This window comes from Alexandromys fortis, unplaced genomic scaffold (genome assembly GCF_014885135.2).
Source record: "Alexandromys fortis isolate MF-2015 unplaced genomic scaffold, M_Fortis_MF-2015_v1.1 scaffold_70, whole genome shotgun sequence".
Classification (NCBI taxonomy): Eukaryota; Metazoa; Chordata; class Mammalia; order Rodentia; family Cricetidae; genus Alexandromys; species Alexandromys fortis.
In genome coordinates, this window is record NW_026067955.1 from 2874712 (window position 1) to 2896889 (window position 22178).

Sequence of the window (22178 nt, forward strand, 5' to 3'; positions counted from 1 at the left end):
GTTGTCACATCTATTTGGAAATGGAAATCAAGAGCATTTATGAAGGTGGCATGGAGATTGTATAGGCAACATGATCTTCACAATCCTTTACTTGGACTCTAATTTTTCTCTTGAAATTGGTGATATGCCTGTTCTTTAATGTGGGTAACTGTTTGCTATGATGGTCACCACATAGTTAATTATCTAGGTTGCCATCACTGAAATGGTTTGTATTTTTGTTTTTCAAGATTTATATCATAAAAATGAATAGTACTTTTTTCCTTTTTGAAAGTTTTACTGAAATATAATTACAGTTAAATATAAGAGAACAATTTGGTAAATCTTACATATATAGAAACTCATGAAATTATCACAGTAATCATGATATTCAACACTTTCCAAAGTTTCTTCATATCTTGCTAAATTTTGTACTTGCTTACACTTGAGTCCTGCATCAGCAGTGTTATAATTTCGAATCTCTGGAGCATCCATTTAAGTTGATTACAGCTCTTGATTGAGACTTTCTATGTCTGATATAAGAGAAGTCACCACATCACTGTTTAGCATAAAGAATAATAGAATCAGAATGCATTTCTGTTTATTGTTTAAAATTGATATAAAAGATGCACTTGATCTCCATTTCTTCCTTTGGTCTTTGTAAGTCTGCATGAAAATAGGTTCTTTTATCTGGTGTGTGGTTACAATAATTGGGCTTACTCCTATTGTGATAGTAAATGGGTTCTTCAGAAAACTAAGTTATTTGTGTGGACCAAATTTATTCAAAATATGCTTTGGTCATCTAATAAATTATCACAGGTTTAGGTTACTACTTTTATTAGCTTTCTAGTTGAAATTCCATAACATTTTACTTAATAAAAGATTAAGTAGAAGTGCTAAAAATAAATATGGTGAGTTATTTTTTTTCACTGTATTGGTATAAAAAATGTATAATGTATTTTGAAAAAAAAATTGTAATTTTTTTCTTGTAGGAAGAAAGTAAGTCATTTTAAAGAGGTGTCTTTAGAATTTATTTCTAACTATTGTTATTATTTCTTTTTTTAATTTAACTTTCATTTATTTTACATACCAACCACAGTTTCCTCTCCCTCCCTCTCCAGCTGTCCAGTCTTCCTCCCACTGTAGTATACCCTTCTCCCCATCTGCTCCTTCTCTGCCTCCATTCAGAAAGGGGCAGGCCTCCCATGGGCTTGCACAAAGCATGACACATCAAGTTGAGGTAGCACCTAGTAGTGAGCTCTTTCCCCCTGCATCAAGTCTGGTCAGTGTAATCCAGCATGGGGAACAGATTCTCAAAAGCCAGCTAAATGCCAGGGAAAGGTCATGATATTACTGCCAGGAGCCCTATAAACAGACCAAGCTACACAACTGTCACATAAGCAGAGGGCCTAGGTTGGTCCCATGCAGACTTCCAATTGTTTCAGAGTCCTGTCTCTGTGGTTACCCCATCATTGACCTTGAACTCCCTAGCTAGTACAGTCACCCCTCCCTTTCTTCAGGAAGACTTAAAAGTTCCTCCCAGTGCTTGGCTGAGGATCGCTGCATATATTGGATAAAGGCTCTCTGATGACAATTAGAGTAGTCACCAATCTGCTCATAGGAGAAGGCCAGTTCAATCACCCTCTTCACTATTGCTAGAAACCTTAGCTGGGATCATCTTTGGATTCCTAGGAGTTTCCCTGGAACCAGGTTTCTTCCTAACCCTGAAATGCCACTCCTCTATCAAAACATCTCTTTCTTTACTCTCCTACTCTGTCCAGAACCCAGCTGGCACAGCCTGCTCCTTCAAGTTCCCATTCTCCCACTTCTTTTCCCTCCCCCACTTTACCAAGGACTTCTCTTCTATTTCCCCTTCTCAGGGAAATCCATGCATCCTTCTTTGCTATCTAACCTCTCTGGGGCTGTGAATTGTAGGTTGGTTATCCTGTATTATATTCCTAATATCCACTTATGATGGGTGAGTACATACCATGTCTGTCTTTCTGGTTGTGGGTTACCTTACTCAGGATGATTTTTTTTCTAGTTCTATCCATTTGCCTGCAAATTTCAGGAGGTCAATGTTTTTTATAGCTGAGTAATACTCAACTGTGTAAATGTACCACATTTTCCTTACCTGTTCTCGAGTTGAGGGGCATCTAGGTTGTTTCCAGGTCTTGGCTATTCCGAATAATTCTGTTAGCAACATAATTGAGCATGCTATTTGTAGTGTGATTGAACATCCTTTGGGTATATGCCCAAGAATGGTATTGCTTAGTCTTGAGGTAGATTGATTCCCATTTTTCTGAGAGACCACCGTACTGATATCCATCCAAAGTGGTTGTACAATTTTGTTCTCCCACCAGCAGTGGAGGATTGTTCCCTTTATTCCATGGCCTCTTCAACACAAGCTGTTATCAGTGTTTTTGATCTTAGCCATTCTGACAGGTGTAAGATGGTATCTCATAGTCATTTTGATTTGCATTTTCCTGATGATTAAAGATGTCGAACAATTCTTTAAGTGTATCTTGGCCATTTGAAATTTTTCTTTTGAGAATTCACTGTTGAGATCTGTACCCCATTTTTAAATTGAATTACTTGGTATTTTGATGTCTAGTTTCTTGAGTTCTTTATATATTTTGGAGGTCAACCCACTCTGTCCGATGTGGGGTTGATGAAGATTTTTTTTTCCTATTCTGTAGACTGCTGTTTTGTCCTGTTGATAAGTGTCTGCTGGGAGTAGGGGGACCGGGGTAGGTGTGATTGTGTGGCGGAGTACATCTTGTAGAAACGGAGTCCAGTGGGTGGCAGTAGTAGTGGGGTAGCCTGCCTGCAAGTCTTTCACCTGCTGGCTGGCTGTTGGGGTCTGCACCAGTGCACTGGGCTTCCACCAGCTATTATTATTTCTAAAGATACACAGTCCTCATTCTAATTGTTCATTTTGGTATTCTCAACCTTTGAAAACAGTCTACAAATTCTTTGAGGACAGCTTAAATGAACTTTACTTAATTTTAAAGTAGTTGCATATAGGTCATTTGCTTTTCTTTATGATTGAGCCTGGAATCTGTAGATTGGACCATATTGTAGTTTATGTGTCCCATTTCAGCTTAGGCTGCATGGAGAAATTGTGCATTAGCAGTTTCCTAATTTCTGCATATTGATGCTTTCAGTTTTTTTAGGTATGTATTCTGTTTTCCACTGCAATTACATTCTGATGCAGCTTTAAAATATTTTGGTACTAATCTTACATAATTACAGCACACTACATGTCTGGAATGCATTTAAAGTGTTTATAAAGAAAAAAAAGTAGCTTTAAATTCTTCCTTTTAAAAAATTATTCCTTTTTATTTTGGTGTGTGTGTATATGTGTGTGTATTTGTGTATACCACATATATACAGGTGGTTTTGGAAGTCAGATCCCTTGGAGCTGGAGTTACAGGTTTTTATGAACTGCCTGTTGTGTGCTGAACCCAGTCCTCTGGAAGAATGGTTAAGTGCTCTTAACTGCTGAGATCTCTCTAGCCCTTAAATTTTTACATTAAGAAAAAGTGCACTAAAATAATGATTAAAGCTTTCACCTTAAGAGTCTAGAAAGATGGACATGTTAGATCTTTAAAAAGGAAAAGCAAGCAAATGATACCAAGAGCTAAAAATCAGTGATACAGAAAGCAAATAATAGTCTATAATATGTTTATGCTGTTGCTTTAGATAAGGCAACATACTGTAAGATTAGCAGGTAGTAGAACAAAACTTACTTCAAGGCTAGGAAGCAAGGAGAAGAGAATCACTGTTGTGCATGCACTATTAATAATCCAAATAATTACCACCAGGTCCAAGCACTTTAAAAAGTTCTACCATCTTAGGCTAAACTGAGAGTCAGATTTCTAATGCATTGGCCTTAGGGAGATAGCCAAGATCCAAAACATGTTAAGTTAACTCACTGTGTTAACCATCTACCAAAAAAAAAAAAAAAAAAGTAATGTGATCGTCTCAGTAGATGAAGAAAAAGTCTGCCATACTTCTGCACCCATTTCTCTTCAAAATTTGGCAGCTAAGGAGTGGGAAACAGTGGCCCCAATTTTTATAAACGGTTGTATTTCTCTTTTTTTTTCATTTTTAAGGATTTTTTTTTTTTATTGAGAAAAGGAAAAAAAAGTTTCCGCCTCCTCCCAGCCTCCCATTTCCCTCCCCCTCCTCCCACCCTTAGAATCAAGGTAAAGACATTTTTCTGGTAGCCACTTCAGGGTTACAGGCAGAGTAGTACAACAACAAAGGAGGGATTAGTTCACATGACTGTTAGTAGAGAAAGGTAAAAATCTAAAACATTGTCTTAGGATTAAATGTGAACTTAACAATCTCATAGGATACCTAATCAATACACAAAATTATGATATTTCTAATACTTCTAGAAAATGAAGTTTATAAATGCCAGTATGGGATTTGAGGCAGCCAGTCCACTCCCACATTTTACAAGAGTGGGTCTGTGTGCAAGAAGTACATGGCAGGTGTGTCCCTTCTGATTACTATTCCTATTTTTGATGTTAGTTTTCACATCACTGTCAGAGAAGCCACTTTTGTGAGCAGCACCATTCAGAGTCCCAGCAGAACTTCAGCCAACAGGTAATAAGGAACTAGGCTTCTTCAGCAGCTTGTCTGAATGACCCGAAAGTGGATCTTCATTCTAGTCCCAGGATGACTGCAGTCTTACTAGGCAGCTTGAGTACAACCTAATTAGAGACCTGATTTAGAACTACCCAGATAAGCAACTCCTAATTCTTTGTATTTTGGAAACTGAGGTGAATGGGACTTGTAGCCAACTTAAAATCTTACATTCCTATGAGTCAGGCATAGGAAGAGTTTAAAAAAACAGCCTGAGTAGCTTAGTGAGAACTTTTCTCAAAAGTTAAAAAAAAACAAAAGTGTGTGTTGAGAACTTGGGGTTGGGGCAGTGGCTCAGTAGTATGAACTTGTGTATCAGGCTCAAAGCCCTTGGTTCCGTACATGGTGTTGCAGAAAGGGAAGGAAATGGGAGGAAAAGAGCAGAGGAGGGAAGAAAGGAAATCTGTGAACCAAATCAAAAGTACAGAAATAGATCCATGTGGGGTGTGTGTGTGTGTGTGTGTGAGACATAGTTGTTTTCTACCAAGGTGCTGAGATAGTTGAATAGAGTAAAGGATTTTCAACAAACCAATGGCATTGAACAACTTGGTATCCATTTTTTTAAGAATACTTTTTTTTTTAATTACTTAGCTTGTGTGCCTGCACACACACCAGAAGAGGGCACTAGATCTCATTATAGATAGTTATGAGCTACCATGTGGTTGCTGGGACCTGAACTCAGGACCTCTGCAAGAGTAGCCAGTGCTCTGAGCCATTTCTCCAGCCCTTAAGAATACTCTTTTGTCATAAAAAATTACCTTGAAATGAGTCATGCTGATTTAAGGGTCAAAGCCACTAAATTTGTCAGAAAAACTAGGAAAAAAGAAAACAAGCAAAGATTTCTTAGGATAAAAAACATGAGCTAAAGGTAGAAAAAAAAAGGTAAGTTAGGGTTTTCTAAATTGAGAACTTAGTGCTTTTCAAATAATATTAAGAGAGCAAAAACCATACCACAGCCTGGGAAACAACATCTTTAATAGTTTATAATTCTGAATATCCAATAATGTATTTACAAGCAAAATATAATCAAAGACTTATCCATGTAGATTATTTTGAAGAGAAAAAAAATCTTAAAAATATACTGCCCTATCATGACTATGTATATCATTCTATTGATTTGACTCTTGATTTCTTTCTTAGTTCTATATTATTATTTTGATTTTATGAATGGATTTTTGATCGTTTATTACAGTTGTACAGAAATAGAATTGATTTCTATACATCGATTAATTTCCTGTATTTTTGCAGTATTAGATTTAATATTTTGTATATTCTTTAGGATTTTCTCTGTATGACTTATTTTTTAAAAAGATGTGTGATATCTTCCTTTCTAGTGTATCTTAAATGTGTGTGTGTGTGCGTGTGTGTGTATGTATAATAAAATTGACCTTGTATATACAGGGCCTATAAGAAAATTCTCTTGTTATATATTCACAAGATTCATAAGGAAACATTATTTGATCTCCAGTGTCTTTATTTGTAAGATCAATAGATCTCTAAAGTTTATGTTTACATATCAGCAGTGTATTTGTTGCCAAAAAATGATACAAAGGAGTCAGGTTAGAAGTGTTTCCAGTTTTGTGAATTTTGTGTGTTTTTAGTCTTCAGCCCATTTGCTTCTATATTTCCTAATGTTAATGCTTAAATGAAATAATTAAGAATTTACTCTAAATTTCCTACTTGGGTTCATTTAATCAAATTGTGGTTTTGATAGTTACAAAACTTTTCCTAGTATCTGACATTTATTCAAAAACTAAGTTTATTCTTTTTTGTCTTTAGAAAATATTTTCCTTTAGTATTTTGAAAGTACACTGGTTTGAAATTTTCTCCTTTTTTTTTTTTTTTTTTTTGTTAGGTATAACCCGTAAAAACCCAAGAACACCTCTTTCTGATCTCCAGGGCATGAATACTCTAAATGAAAAAAATCAACAGTAAGTTTGGTATAAATATATTTACAAGGAAATATGAGCTGAATAACAATCTTACTGATAATTTTGGATATTGCTGTGCAGCATGGCATCCGTTCATCTTTTAATTTTCCTGCCTCAGTTTGAGTGTTGGGATAATAGGTGTGTGCCACCACCACACTTACTCAGATTTATGCTTTTGTATATTTGTGAGAAATATGTTGGGATGTGTTTGTGTGTGTAAGGGCGAAGGGACATATGTCATGGCACATATGTGGCATGTGTTCTTGTGTTTTACCTTGTTTGAGGTGCCTCGGTCTCTTTGTTGTTCACTAATAAATCAGGATAGCTGGCTCACAAGCTTCTGGAGATTGTTGTGTTTCCACCTTGTGTCTTAGCATAGGAGAATTGGGGTTACAGACCTGTGTGCTATGACTTCCAGTTTTTATATTAGTTGTGGACTTTGTGTTTGTTGGGGTTGAGAATGTGCATAGTATGTGTCAGAGAACTTAGGGGACTAGAAGGGGACCAGGTTCTTTCCTTCACCCATGTGTGAGCCAGATATCAAACTGATAGGCTTGAATTAAATGCTTTAAACTTTTTAAATTGTTGGTTATTTAGCCTTTTCCATGATACTTCCACTCTTCAGGTGTGGGTACTCTATACAATCTTTACTAAAACATTTGACCTCTTTTGATCTTCTCTTTTATATTATTATTTCTTTTTGGTTTTGTTCATCTCTCATTTCTTCACCTGTAAGTCTGCTGTTACTGGTTTAAATATATCTTCGAGTGATTTATAATTCTTTCTCATACAATGTACATTTGTTATGCCATCAAGCCGTGTCAACTTTGCCCTCAAATGATACCTGGGAATTTTTATCATAACTTAACTACTTCCATCACATCATTTCATGCTGTCATATTTTGCATGAATTATTCTAAATTAATTAGGCGTTCAATGTCCAAAACCAGATGATTATTTTTATACATAAAATGAATTACGTTAATATTTTACTTAAAATCATGATATATTCTCACTCATTCAAGTGAAAGCCAAAATCCTTTAGCTTTCTAAAAAGGCACATATATCATGATCTCTTTATCACTGTATCTTAGACTCATCAATAACATGCCCATTTCAGGGATTTTGTGTTTGTTCTCTCTAACCAGGTAATGACTTCATTTTCTTCGAATCACTATTTTATTAATTAAGATCTTATTTGTCAAATGACAGTCTTCCTATATAATTGCAGAGGCTGTCTTTGAGCTCCTCAGTGTAACTGTACCTGATCTGTAGTTCTTGGACCTCTTGTCTCACCTTTGTCAGTCTTAGGATTGCAGGCCTGTAGCACCACAACTGACATCATTATTTAAGCTGAGCTGTGTCTATGAGACCTTATTTTATAAGTTTTTTTCTTCACCTGGCTATATGACCTAGAAAATGTTTTCCTGTTGCTTATTAATCTCCGCATACTTAATATAAACCATATAAAGATTTTTTAATGTTGGATGTGCAGTAATAGAATAATTGACATATAGTTGGTGTCAAGTCTTTATCTTAAACTAATGAATTAATATATTCTGCTTATTCATATATTATTGATGTACTTAATTTCAAAAGTTTCAAGTTTGCTCTCTCAGTATTTTTTTAAATATTTATTTATTTATTCTGTATACAATATTCTGTCTACATGGATGCCTGCAGGCCATAAGAGAGCACCCACTAGAACTCATTACAGATGGTTGTGAGCCACCATGTGGTTGCTGGGAATTGAACTCAGAACCTTTGGAAGAGCAGGCAATGCTCTTAACCACTGAGCCATCTCTACAGTCCCCTCAGTATTCTTTCCTTTCTCTTAAGAATATTACTTGTAGCCCCTTCCCCTCATGCCTAGACCATTTTCTTCTAAGGTTTTTTGTGTTTGTTCTTGTTCCTTGTTTTGGTTTTTGAAACATAATCTCTTCTATACCAGGCTGCCCTCAAACTGCCCCGGCCTCCAGAGAGCTGGGAACAGCATACCTGGTATTCTTAAAGTTATTTTCTGTTTCGATTTCTTTTTCATGCCAAGGGCCTTTTTTTTTTAATGTCTAGTATTGATCAACTATTCATGTTTAAGATTGAAAAACAGTGTCTGTTTTGATGTGAAGTCACTTCCTAAAACATCATTGTGTTCCCTTTCAGTTGGCTAAATTTTTTATACTGCTATTTTTTTCACTGATATTTATTGAGCTCTACATTTTTCTCGGCCCACCCCCTTAACTCTCTCCTCCCCCCTACAGCCCTCCTCCAAGGTCCCCATGCTCCCAATTTACTCAGAAGATCTTGTCTTTTTATACTTTCTACTTCCCATGTAGCTTATATCTCTGTGAGTCTCTCTTAGTGTCCTCATTGTTGTCTAAATTCTCTGGGACTGTGATTTGTAGGCTGGTTTTCTTTGCTTTATGTTTAAAAACCACCTATGAGTGAGTACATGTGATAATTGTCTTTCTGGGTCTGGATTCCCCCACTCAAAATAATGTTTTCTAGCTCCATCTATTTTCCTGCAAAATTCAAGCTGTCGTTATTTTTTTCTGCTGTGTAGTACTCCATTGTATAAATGTACCACATTTTCCTTATTCATTCTTTGGTCGAGAGGCATTAATGCTGTTTCCAGGTTGTGGCTATGACAACCAAAGCTGCTATGAACATAGGTGAACACATGTCCTTGTGGCACAATTGAGCATGCTTTGGATATATACCCAAAAGTTGTATTACTGGGTCTTGAGGAAGGTTGTTTCCTAATTTTCTGAGAAATCGCCACACTGACATCCAAAGGGGTTATACCAGCTTGCATTCCCACCAGCAATGCAGAAATTTACCCCACAACCTCTCCAGCATAAGTTGTCATCAGTGTTTTTGATCTTGGCCATTCTTTCAGGTGTAAGATGGAATCTCAGAGTCGTTTTGATTTGCATTTCTCTGATGGCTAAGGATGTTGGGCATTTCCTTAAGTGTCTGTCAGCCATTTTAGACTCCTCTGTAGAGACTTCTCTGTTTAGGGCTGTACTCCATTTTTTTTTATTGGATTATGTGTTCCTTTGGTGTCCAATTTCTTGAGTTCTTTGTATATTTTGGAGATCAGACCTCTGTCTGATGTGAGGTTGTGAAGATCTTTTCACATTCTGTAGGCTGTCGTTTGTCTTGTTGACCGTGTCCTTTGCTTTACAGAAGCTTTTCATTTTCAGGAGGTCCCATTTATTAATTGTTTCTCTCAGTGTCTGTGCTGCTGGAGTTCTATTTAGGAAGTGGTTCCCTGTGCCAATGCGTTCAAGTGTACTTCCCACTTTTTCTTCTATAAGGTTCACTGTGGTTGGCTTTATGTTGAGGTCTTTGATCCATTTGGACTTGAGTTTTGTGCATGGTGATAGATAATGGGCCTATTTTAATTTTTCTACATGTTGATATCCAGTTATGCCAGCACCACTTGTTAAATATGCTTTTTTCCATTTGATATTTTTGCTTCCTTGTCAAAAATCAGGTGTTTGAAAATGTGTGGATTGATCTCTGGGTCTTCTATTCAGTTCCATTGGTCCTCCTGTCTGTTCTTATGTCGATACCATGCTGTTTTCAGTACTGTAGCTCTGTAGTAGAGTTTGAAGTCAGGGATTGTGATGCCTCCAGAAGTTCTTTTATTGTACAGGATTGTTTTGGCTATCCTGGGTATTTTGCTTTTCCAGTTGGCTAAATTTTACCCTATAATTTTTTCCAACTGACTACTTGGATTATATAGTCTTTGCTGTTCCCATTCTTGGAGAAGTTAGATAAAAAGACTATCATGGCGGTGGTGATGCACATCCTTAATCCCAGCACTTGTGAGACAGAGGCAGGCAGATCTCTGTGAGTTCGAGGACATGCTTCAAAGCTACAGAGAAAACCTGTCTTCAAAAGCCAAAACAAAAACAAAAACAAAAAGACTGAGTACCCCTATTTTCTATATTATTCTATACTTCTGTATAATATTACTGTCCTCAGCTATGTATACTGCTGTTCAAATTACAGACTTTCTCTTTCACCCTTGTCCATGTAAAGAAAGAACAGTCAAAGCCCAAGAAATATGACTTCCATATTGTAAGGACACATCACTATTGCTCTTACTCTCTTTCTTCTTAAGTGTTAATTCTTTTAAAATATTATTTATATTTTCATGGGCTTCTGAAGAGATTTAAATATATACCTTTACCCAGAAAGCCCTTAGTTAAGTATTGTGCTATAATTACTGATAATTGTGTGTTAATTCCTCTGCCCCTAGTGCTGATGATAGTGCTCAGTCTATAGCCAAAGCTCAATATTTTTGGTTGATTTGTCAGTAACATTTTGTTTATGAATAAGATGTCTCAGGAAGAAACTAGATAAACCATAGAATCATGTGGCCTGTTAATGTTATAAATCCCAGTGGAAGCTTTTGAATGTTCTCAAAAAGAAAGGCATGATAGATTCTATTATGTAATAAAATATATACTTATGTTTAACAGCATGTTAATGATGTCACCTATATGATGTATTCATCTACCTGTACATTTGCATAGAATCTAGTAACGTATTTTTCTGAGTGACAAAGAAGTCCCACTTGATTGGTAATCATTGTAAAAAAGCCATTTTATGTTGCTTAACATTGAAATCTTTTAATGCTTCATATCTATAATGTAATTTTTATACCAATATAATAATATGGAGGCAATTAAGCAAGTTATACCAATTTTTTCCACAGTGATACATTTGATATTTCTTGGAATGTCAGAACTGGCATTCGCCAAAGCAGACTACCGACTAGCAACACTTCCTTGCTTGATAAAGATGGGATATTTGCTAATTCAGCAAGCAGCAAACTCCTGGAAAGAGCTCATGGAATTCTCACGTCAGTATTATTAGTAATAGATTTTGTAAAGGAGTATTTTAATAAGTTTTCTTACAAAACGAATAATGAAAGATGAAGTATTATATTCATGGGTATAATTTTGATTTAAAAAGTTTGAAATGTACTTAGTTTTAAAAACTGTGAGTCTAATGCATAATATTGCTTTATTTTCTGTTTCGGTTTTCCCTATTTACTAGCACAACCCCAAAAGGTTAAACATATAAATTACAGAGAATGATTATTGTTATTTTCTTCTAGAGAAAAAAATTTAGATCTTTTTAGGATTCCCTGTCATTGCTACAATTATTATTCTTTAGACTTAGCACTTGGACAGAGAAATCTCATGCATATGTATGTGTAGTGTCATATAATTCTTATTTTTCATTACCTGATGAAAGATTGTTTTGGACATGAAGATAACCATGTAACCATGTATGCTTTATATTCTATTGTAGTAAACCTAATGTTTAAAGAAGTTATACTTTGGTAGGTGAAAAACTTTAGATTCATGGTAGTCCTTTTAACTTAGCCAATGTTCTAAGCACTGAACTGTATTCGCTCATTTTCTGAAGCCATAATAAAAGTTAATTTTTGTTGATGAATACGAAAAATGAATAGGAAAAATTTAATTTCTGAAATGAAAGATTGTTTTATGAAATGTATACTTTTAACCCTTTATTAAATCTAGGCGTATCTTAAAAATCTTTTAATGGTAGAAATCAATCAATCTTAGTAGGTGTTGGACAATAGAAGCCTGCCTACATACAAGAAAGTGAAGCTTAGAGCTTAGAAATTACAGCACCATATCACTAACCTTCAGGCTTAACTCTGCTTATTCCTAAGTTACAAAGCTGGTATTTCCTCCTTGACTTGTCCTTGCTTACTCTTTTCTCAAAGGTACCTGCTTGATTCAGTCAGATAATGTTTTTGTACAGAGGGCCCACATTTCCCAAATGAGTTATTTAATTGCACGAGAGAGCTCTTAAAATCACTCATTTTTACTGTAGTTTTTCTTTTAATGAATGTTTTATCTTTATAGACGAAACAAAAACTTCAGATCAAAACCTGTTCTTCCAAAGGTGAGTACTGTGGAAAAAATTTATTTGTTCCCATTGAGTAACTTTTTAAAAAATTATTTATGCCTTATTTATGTTCAATATAGAGACTATGTGTTCTTAGTTGAATCCATTTTAGAAATAATAAAGTCTGCTAGGAAGTGGACAAGCCTAATAATTCAGGCAAGTAAATTACTTTTGAGAAACATCATTCTTTTGTTTCTCTAAGCTCCTGAAATATGCAAGTACTGTTTACATAAGATCTTTTCATTTTTATGTGAGCCAGGTTAAAGCAAAAATGTGAATTCTGAAACATGTCTAGTTAGAGATTATGTAATTCTCTAATTCTCATCTCTTACTAATGTGGAATAGTGTTTCTATAAAGAGTTGAATAATCTCTGTGAGCCAGTGATCTGTTGTAAGTACCTAGGTCTGCTGTTGTAGGATAATAGATAATAGCTTTAATAATAACTTCAGGTAACAGGTAGCTGAACAAGTATGTTCAGATGCTGAGAAAACTTCATTTGTGAACAAACAGTGTTCTGTCCACGTGTATGCCTACAGGTCAGAAGACAGCACCAGATCTCGTTATAGATGGTTGTGAGCCACCATGTGGTAGCTGGGAATTGAACGCAGGACCTCTAAAAGAGCAGCCAGTGCTCTTAACCTCTGAGCCATCTCTCCAGCCCCGACATTCGATATTCATATGAATTTTTATATTAAAAACAGATTAATATAAAGAAAGGTAATGAGGGTGCTGGATTGGTCTCAGATCTAGTATGTATTGTAGAATTAATAAGAGTTTGCACTTCGTGGGTCTCTCCCCATCTTTGTTCTTGAGACTAAGTCAGGTCCTAAATGTCTCTGGAATGAGTTCATCTCTACATTGAATCTCATGCTTCTACTGCACCCTCCCAAAGGAATCGCCTTCTCAGTTATGTACCTCTGGGAGTTGATGGATTCCAAATTCCTGCAAGTCTGTAGGCTACAGTTTTCAACCTATAGGGTCATACATCAATGTCCTGAATATCACATTTATATTATGATTCATAGCACAGTTACAAATAGTAACAAACTAATTTTATTGTGTGGGGGGGTCACCATAACATGAGGAACTGTATTAAAGGGTCCCACTATTAGGAAAGTTGAGAACCACTGGTGTAGACCATGGGGAAGGGCTTTAGGTAGGCATTCAAAGAACCCACTTTTTATTGGATTTTTCTTTCCAAGACAAGTCTGAACAGAAGTTTAGGCATTCTGTAGCAAACTAGATCAAGGAGAAGAAATGACAAATACTGAAAGTGGCCTGAGGGACTTACGGGACACCATCAAATAAAAGATCTATAAATTATTGGTGTGTCTGAAGACAGAAAGAAAGGCACAGAAAACATTTTAAGGAAATAATGGCAGAAAAGTTCCCAAGTTTAGGGAGAGAAATAACAAGTCATGGCCAAGGTATTAAATAATATAAATCTGGAGAAATCTATACCAAGACATAGTATAATCAAAACTTGAAAGATAATATTTTAAAAGCTGAGTCTTGTATATAGGTCCCATAACCCCTGTCCTTAGTAGTCCTGCCTTTCAAAAATAGAGATACATTTTTTTCAGACAAAAATTTGAGAGATTCTAGTACATACTACATGTGCTCTATAAAAAAAATACTACAATCAGTTTTTCAAGTGGAATACAAATAGTGCTAATTAGTAACATGAAACATAAAATATAAAACTGAATGGTTGGGTTGGAATCTTGGCTTTGTTTATAAGTGCTTCCTGCTCTTCCAGAGGACTCAAATGCAGTTGCCAGCAACCACATTTAGCTACTCATAACCATTTTTAACTCTACCTCCAGGGATTTGATACCCTCTCTTCTGGCCTCTATCATTAGCACTTACACACATGTGGCCTATTCTCTTTCCCTCTTCCTCTCCCCCTCCTTCCTCCCCCTCCCCGTCCCTCACTCCCTCTTGTAAACTGGATCCAATAGCATAGCTAAATGACTGTACACCTTGATCAAGTGTGATTTGTAGCTCAGTGAATAGAACAGTAAATGATGAAGAAAAACTATTTGATCAGCCAGGCTGTGGTGGCACATGCCTTTAATCCCCAGCACTCGGGAGGCAGAGGCAAGCGGATCTTTGTGAGTTCGAGGCCAGCCTGGTCTACAAGAGCTAGTGCCAGGACAGGCTCTAAAACTACCGAGAAACCCTGTCTTGAACAAACAAAACCAACCAACCAAACAAACAAAAAAGTCTCCATCCCTACATGATAACTAAAGGCTACGTATTTTGTAGCTAAATCAGTTTTTACTGAGTGGGGGAAATATAGGGCTATAACACGGGTGCCTTTTCATACTATTTCTATTAAAATAACAAGTATTAACTAGAGAAATTAAGCAATAAAAATAAACAAAAGTCACCCAACTTAGAAAGGAAGCAGTGAAATAACCTCTGTTGTCTTGTGACATGTTCTTACAGCAATCTTTAAAGATCCTCTCTAGCACAAATTCTAGTTGGTCTTAATAAATAAACCCAGAGTCAGATATTATGGGGTGAAAGCTAAAGGATCAGAGAAGCAGTGTGGCCAGCCTTCACTATTGTTTAGATCAGAGGGTCTATCCTGCCTTCAGGCTGTCTCCTCATAGTGCAACTGTCTCCACCAAACATCAGATGCTCTCCTCCTGCCTTATATTCCTCTCTCTGTCCAGCCTTCCCACTTCCTGTCTCCCAGTGCTGGAATTAAAGGTATGTTATCCCAAGTGGTGGGATCACTTTTATGTGAGCTCTGTTTCTCCTTCAGATTTGTCTGCCTCTGTTTCTTGAGTCCTGGGATTAAAGGTGTGTGCCTCTATTCCCCGGGCTCTAGTGACTTAGCACTGTACTCTTCATGCAAGCTTTATTTGTTAAAACACAAAATATCACTACAATCCTCTAAGCACTGTTAGATATAATAAGTGAATTCAGTAAAGTTTGAGAGGACGAATGCAATGTAAAAATCATGTTTTAATAAACCGACTATATCTGAAAAAAATTACAAAACAATCCTGTTTATAACAGCACCATAAAACATAGAATGCTTATAGTAAATTGAACCGTAGAAGTAAACGATCTATATACAGAAAATTATATACAATAAATGGAAAGTGAGCTTTCCAATTCATGGCTTAGAAAAATTATTATTAAGATAATTTCTAGCACCTAATGTCACTGATAGATTTATGTCACTGAGGAACTTAATATGGGGTACAGCCCCTATTGTCACTTTATACAGATGTGAAAAAAATAATCCTGACAGAAATGCACAAAGTCAAAGCAGTCTTGAACAAAAAGAATGAAGCTTGATATATTGTGCTATCCGTGTTATTAAAGAGCTGTAGTAATCAAAATAGTATTAAATGCCACTTAGAAAAAAGATAGACTTAAAAGGTAACTCAGTGAGAAAAAGTACTTCCTGCATAAGCTTGAGGCCCTGAGTTTAAATCCCAAGAGCTCACATAATACTGCATACAGCAAGTAGCATGCATCATTGTTTCTAATGTTTGTACAGCAAGATGGGAAATGGAGACAGAGTCCCCAGAAGCTCATGGACTTTCTGGCATGTGTAGTAGTGAAACAAGGAACTGTTTTAGACAAGATGAAAGTTGAAAGCCAACACCCACGGCTGTCCTCTGACTGCCACAATGTGTATACTTGAACACAAACATGCACATACACACATCACATATACTGTCTATAAAATATTAGAAGTTTAAAAAAGGACACAACTAACAATGGAACACTATAATGAACCTGGGGAAAAACCTACATATTTATGATGATTTTTGATAAAGGTTATCAAGAACACACTGGATAAAGAACAGTCTCTTCAATAAAAAGCGTTTTTACAACTGGATGTAAAAGAATGAAACTGGACCATAATCTCACCTCAGATACAAAATACCTATGTACGTTAATGAATTAAATACATTGTATAAAAGCTCTATGACACTTGTGTGACTATAGTGATTTCTTAGATATTTCAAAATACACAGGAGGCAAGCAAAAAAAATAGACAAATAGTATTATATCAAACTAAAAAGCTATACATAACCATATGTCTAATCAAGGGTTAATAGCCAAAATATGTACAAACAAGGAATAGGAATATTACTCAATTAAAAAGTACCCAGATAGATGTTTCTCCAAAGGAGACATGCAAATGGCCAACAGATACATATTTTCCAAATGCTTAACATCACTGATCATCAGAGGAGTACAAATAAAACCCATGATGAGATAACAGTTCATACTCCTAGTTAGAACAACTATTATCATAAACTTGGAAGTTGAACTGGGGCTATAGGTCAGATGGGAGTAGGGTAGGGGGATACAGCAAAGTGGGGATTATAAGTACAGATATTTTTTTAGAATAGTTTGGATATTCCTTCTTGAAAAGTAAAAACACAAGCCAGGCCGTGGTGGTGCACTCTTTTAATCCCAGCACTCAGGAGGCAGAGGCAGACAGATCTCTGTAAGTTTGAGGCCAACCTGGTCTACAAGAGCTAGTTCCAGGACAAGCACCAAAAGCTACAGAGAAACTTTGCTTCGAAAAACTGAAAGAAAAAAAAAAAGGAAAAACATATACAGCAAATAATCCAGTAGTTCTTCTGGTTACATGTTGAATCTGCAAGATAATAACTATAATAATAGTTCTTTGGGGGGGGGTTTCCTCTTAGGCTTCATTTTATCCCATAACTCAAAATGGTCACTTCTACTTTAATATCCTTTTTTTCCCAGGTTTTAAAATGAATTTATTTGGACAGCTATTGCTATGTGGTTTTCAGACATAATTATTCTGTCAAAGTGTTCAAGTATTGTTGAAATATGAAGTGGCCGGGCTGCATCCCCAGCACCCCGGCCGCCTGCTAGCTCATGCCCGAAATAACAACACACAAACTATATTCTTTTAAACACTGCTTGCCCATTATATCCAGCCTCTTCTCGCCTAACTCTCACACCTGGACTAGCCCATTTCTAATAATGTGTGTAAGCACCCAAAGGTGCGCTTACCCGGAAGATTCTAGCCTCCCTCCATCCTGGGTCAGAGCTGCCTGGGAGAGCGGAGCCTGGTGTCTCTGCTCCAGAGAGCAGAGCTGTCAGGTCTACCCGGGAGAGCTGAGCATGGCGTCTCTGCTCCAGAGAGCAGAGCTGTCGGGTCTGTCCGAGAGCAGAGCAGAGTCTGACCTCACTTCCTCTTCCTCCCAGCATCCTCTTCTGTTTACTCCACCCACCTATGTTCTAACCAATAAAATGGGCCAAGCCAGTTTCTTTATTAGCCAATGACCTTCCTCCATCAAAGTATTCAATAACACTAGATAAATTGATCAGTGGGATGGACTTAGGGCCAATTCCAAATGCATAGTTGCATAAGATGGTTGGCTTTTATCAGAAGTTTTGAAGACATGATTCACTAGTGAAACAATACTCATCTTAGTATATAGGATTGAACAATCAGACTTTAATATTAAACACACCAACCACATTTTTTACTTAACCCAGGCTATGTAGTCTCATCAGTTTAAACTTAGATTGTATCATATTCCTAACACAAAGCCTAAAACAGTGAATAGTATTCAAGGAACATAAAAAAAATCTCACCAGTGTGATCTATGAAAGTAAATAAACCAAGACTTCAATACACTGATGTGTAGTATTATTTTGCTTGTACTTCAACAAATAAAGCTTGCTTGAAGATCAGAGTGCAGAGCTAAACCATTAGAAGCCCGGCAGTGGTGGCATACACCTTTTAGTCCCAGGAATTGGGAGACAGAGGCATAGAGATCTCTGTTAGTTCAACATCACCCTGGATGGATCCAGTCTAAATTTAATATTCTTTCTTAAACTATTCTGTGGAGCTATATTCTTGTAATGATTTTGCATTGCTCTGTCTTAGTTACTTTTCTGTTGCTTTGTTAAGACACCATGGCTAGTACAATATATAGAAGAAAGAGTTCATTGAAGATTACATTTTCAGATGGGTAGAGTCATGGAGCATAGCAGTAGGCAGGCTGGAGAACTGAGAGCTCACATCTTGATCCACAGCCATGATGCAGTGAGAGCTAACTAAGAAGGAGGCTTTCTTAACCTCAAAACCTACCCCCTAGTGACATACCTCCTCCAACATGGTTACACCTGAGTCTTTCACAAACAGTTCTGCCAGCTGGGGACCAAGCATTCAAACATGAGCCTATGGGAGCATTATCATTCAAACCATCAAATGCCCTATTGTATATTTCTGTTTTGATATCCTCTTTTTCTCTTATTTTTCACACCTCAAATGATTTTTACTGTGTTCCTCCCCTAGCAAATTTTTGTAGTTACTCAGAATCAAATCTTTAGTTACCTTTATTTCCCATTTTTATCATCCTTAACATGAGAGTTACATTAGTTTCTTTGAACTACTATATTAAAATATTATGGACCTGGTAGTTTCTAAACATGTTAGTTTGTTGTTTATAATTCTGGAGACTTCAAAATTATAGATCAAGATGCCAAACGATTTTATATCTAATGAAAACCCATTTTTCATACCACTTTTTTTGTATTCTAACAGGGTAGAAATGTTACCCACTTTGCTCTAGCCAAATACAAATTGTGGGTAGGTAAGGAGTCTCTTCAAGTGCGGGCCTTGACTGCTTACTTATAATTTAGTATTTGATAGCAGTAAGTGGTAGTAGGCAGATTGGAGTAGCATAAGGTGGTACCTTTAATGTTACAGCTTTCATCCAGGCCTTAGGTATTGGGATCTACAAATGTTAGAGCCCCCTTCATGGGTCTAACAAATCAGAATATACCTTAGTATAGGCAGAGGCCAGTGTTACAGCAGCCTGGGGTATCTGGAACTCTTGACCCCAAAGGTTTGACATTTCTCTGGAATTCTTCCAGTAGCCAGGGTCTTTCTTTGACTCCTTAAAGCCTTTTTATTCTACAGTATTAACTCCCTGTACTATTTTTATTGCCCCTGTTCCTGTCCTGGCTACCCTTTCAAAGTGTAGAAGTGGCTCCTTTGGTGATGCAGTAATCCTTACCTACTTGACCTGCTAACCTCTTGGCTTTATTTGTTCAGCCATTAAGCAGTCAGCTGCCTTTGCTACTTTTGCTATTGGACCTGAGACAGATGCTGTCACTATGCTTCTTTCTGCTGCTGCTTTATTAGATAAAACCAGCTCAGTCTACATTACTAAGAGTACATAAGAAAAGTGAACTTGAGAGATGGGTTTTATTAGGTTTAGCATTTCAGCATTAATTGAGGCAGCATTAGATTATGTCTCACAGCACCTGGGCAGCTTTTTTTTTTTTTTTTTTTTTTTTTTTTTTTTTTTTTTTTTTTTTTTTTTTTTTTTTTTTTGGTTTTTCGAGACAGGGTTTCTCTGTGGCTTTGGAGCCTGTCCTGGCACTAGCTCTGTAGACCAGGCTGGTCTCGAACTCACAGAGATCCGCCTGCCTCTGCCTCCCGAGCGCTGGGATTAAAGGCGTGCGCCACCATCGCCCGGCCTGGGCAGCTTTTCTATAATAAGAGGTGTGTTGGGCCAACCAAGGTGCACTTTGTGTACCAATCACAGCACACCACCCTTACAAAGAAAGTTTTATGTGCACCAGTTGCCACTTTTCATTTTTCCCACCAGTTAGAACAATTTAATTGCTATTCCCTTGGAGCAATTGATCCCTCTCTGGATTAGGTTTAAATGTTGCAAGGTCTTCTACAATTCATTGAAATTTACTGTAGCTAACAGTCTCTGGTACAAGTTTTTTGAAATAGCCCCTAGCTAGGCTAAGCTTCCAGGAGCTGGAGTAGTCAACTCCAGTCACTCTCTGATTTTGCCAGATTGTCCCTGCAATGCTCAAAACAGGGCCATAGTGACATTGTCCTTGCAATGCTCAAAACAGGGCCATAGTGACACCAGCTATTCTTTTGCTTAAGGCTTCCAGGGCATTAAAGGAGAGTCCAACAGCTGCTAATCAATGAGTCAGATTGCCCCTTCTCCCAATGCCAATACTTATTTAGATGAAAAAGAACAGCAGAAGTGCTTGCAATAAAAACTTTAAAACCTTACTACTAGAATGATTTTTAACAGTGATTAATGTATGCCTGGAGCTCCAGGGAAAGCTTTATCTCTCATTTCTTTCGTAGTGCCGAGGTTTCATTGAATTTAGTCACATTATATGTCAGGTGTCAATTGGAGGGAATTGAGTAATTATTTTTAAAGTTTCTAAACTAAGTATACAAGAAGGTAATTACTTGAGATATTTTTAAAGTAAAAATAATGTTAGCCGGGCAGTGGTGGCACACGCCTTTAATCCCAGCACTCGGGAGGCAGAGGCAGGTGGATCTCTGTGAGTTCGAGACCATCCTGGTCTACAGAGCTAGTTCCAGGACAGGCTCCAAAACCACAGAGAAACCCTGTCTCGAAAAACCAAAAAAAAAAAAAAAAAAAAAAGTAACTAGTGAAGCCACATGACTATTTAAAGCCTTAAAAATCAAGAATAGTAAAAAACATCACTACAGAGTGAGCCCCAGTTGTAACCAGTAAGAAGGAAGATGCTGGTGCACCCAACTGCGTATGGGTACTGCTATGTATTGTATAATGAGGGGATCACAAAGATAAACTGCTTTTACTCTGTAGTAATTATGAGAATACAGATGTCTTATACTCTACCTCTGAACACTCAGAGATTGGTAATAGAGAAAACTGAAAGTGCCTTTGTGTGCATTTTGCCAAAATAATAGAACTAGTAGCTAGAGCCTCTGCCTCTGTTATACTTTCCCAGTTTCATACAGTATTTGACTGGCAAATTTAAGCCGCTTCCAGAACTCTAGATGCATTAGTTTTTGAAATATAGTTTAATTTTTGGTTTTGTAGCTTTTGGAGAAAGAACAGAGTAGAATGGTTAATTCACATTTTTCATTTTATCTTATCATTTATGAAATGATACATAGTATACATAGTATTGGAAATGAATGTTCACAGTGTTGAACAAAGTGAAAGCAAAACTGTACCAGACTTTTTATTTGGGGCCACCAACCAGCTCCCAAATCATGATACGGTGTCTAGTTTTGAATGGTTGGCCTGAGCTTAGCTCTTTTCTGGCTAGCTCTTTTAACTTAAATTAACCTTTTTGTCTTCATCTACCATTTTCCTCAGGGCTTTTTACTTTCCTTTCTGTATATCTTACTTTTGCTGCTCCTGGTAACTGCTTAGCTTCTTGCTCCAGGCATCACCCTTGTCGTCTCCTCCTCCTCTGTCTTCTCCTTCCTCCCTTGAGCCTAGATTTTTTCTTCTATTAATTTTCTCTCCCTGCCAGCCCCATCTATTTTTCCTGCCTAGCTATTGGCCATTAAACTCTTTATGAGATCATTCAAGGTCCTTAGGCAATCAAGGTGAAACAAATACAACACTTCTATACATAATTAAACAAATGCAGCATCAACAAAAGTAACACACTTTTATACAGTTAATGTTCTGCAATGAAAACAAATGTAACACATCTATACAGGGTTATAATAATATTCTACAAGAGTAAGTCTTCAAGGTGATTACTCTTTTTGCAAAAAAGGTATGCCAGAAGCCAAATCTAGCTAGTAACCAATTTTGCCAAAATGGCTTTACCTTTTAGACTTCATGTAGGTGGTGTCTCATCCTATTGAT

The 22178-nt window shown here is 36.8% G+C and overlaps 1 protein-coding gene across 4 annotated transcripts in view; it reads left to right on the forward strand.

Moving 5' to 3' along the window:
• The window catches only part of Myo9a (myosin IXA), a 202770-nt gene that overhangs the window by 103668 nt on the left and 76924 nt on the right, over nucleotides 1-22178 (forward strand). For all 4 annotated transcript variants that reach the window (XM_050151883.1, XM_050151881.1, XM_050151882.1 and 1 more), the window contains 3 exons: nucleotides 6488-6563; nucleotides 11290-11436; nucleotides 12476-12515. In XM_050151883.1, coding sequence (XP_050007840.1) covers nucleotides 6488-6563; nucleotides 11290-11436; nucleotides 12476-12515 — 263 coding nt within the window. The remainder of the gene's footprint in view (nucleotides 1-6487; nucleotides 6564-11289; nucleotides 11437-12475; nucleotides 12516-22178) is intronic.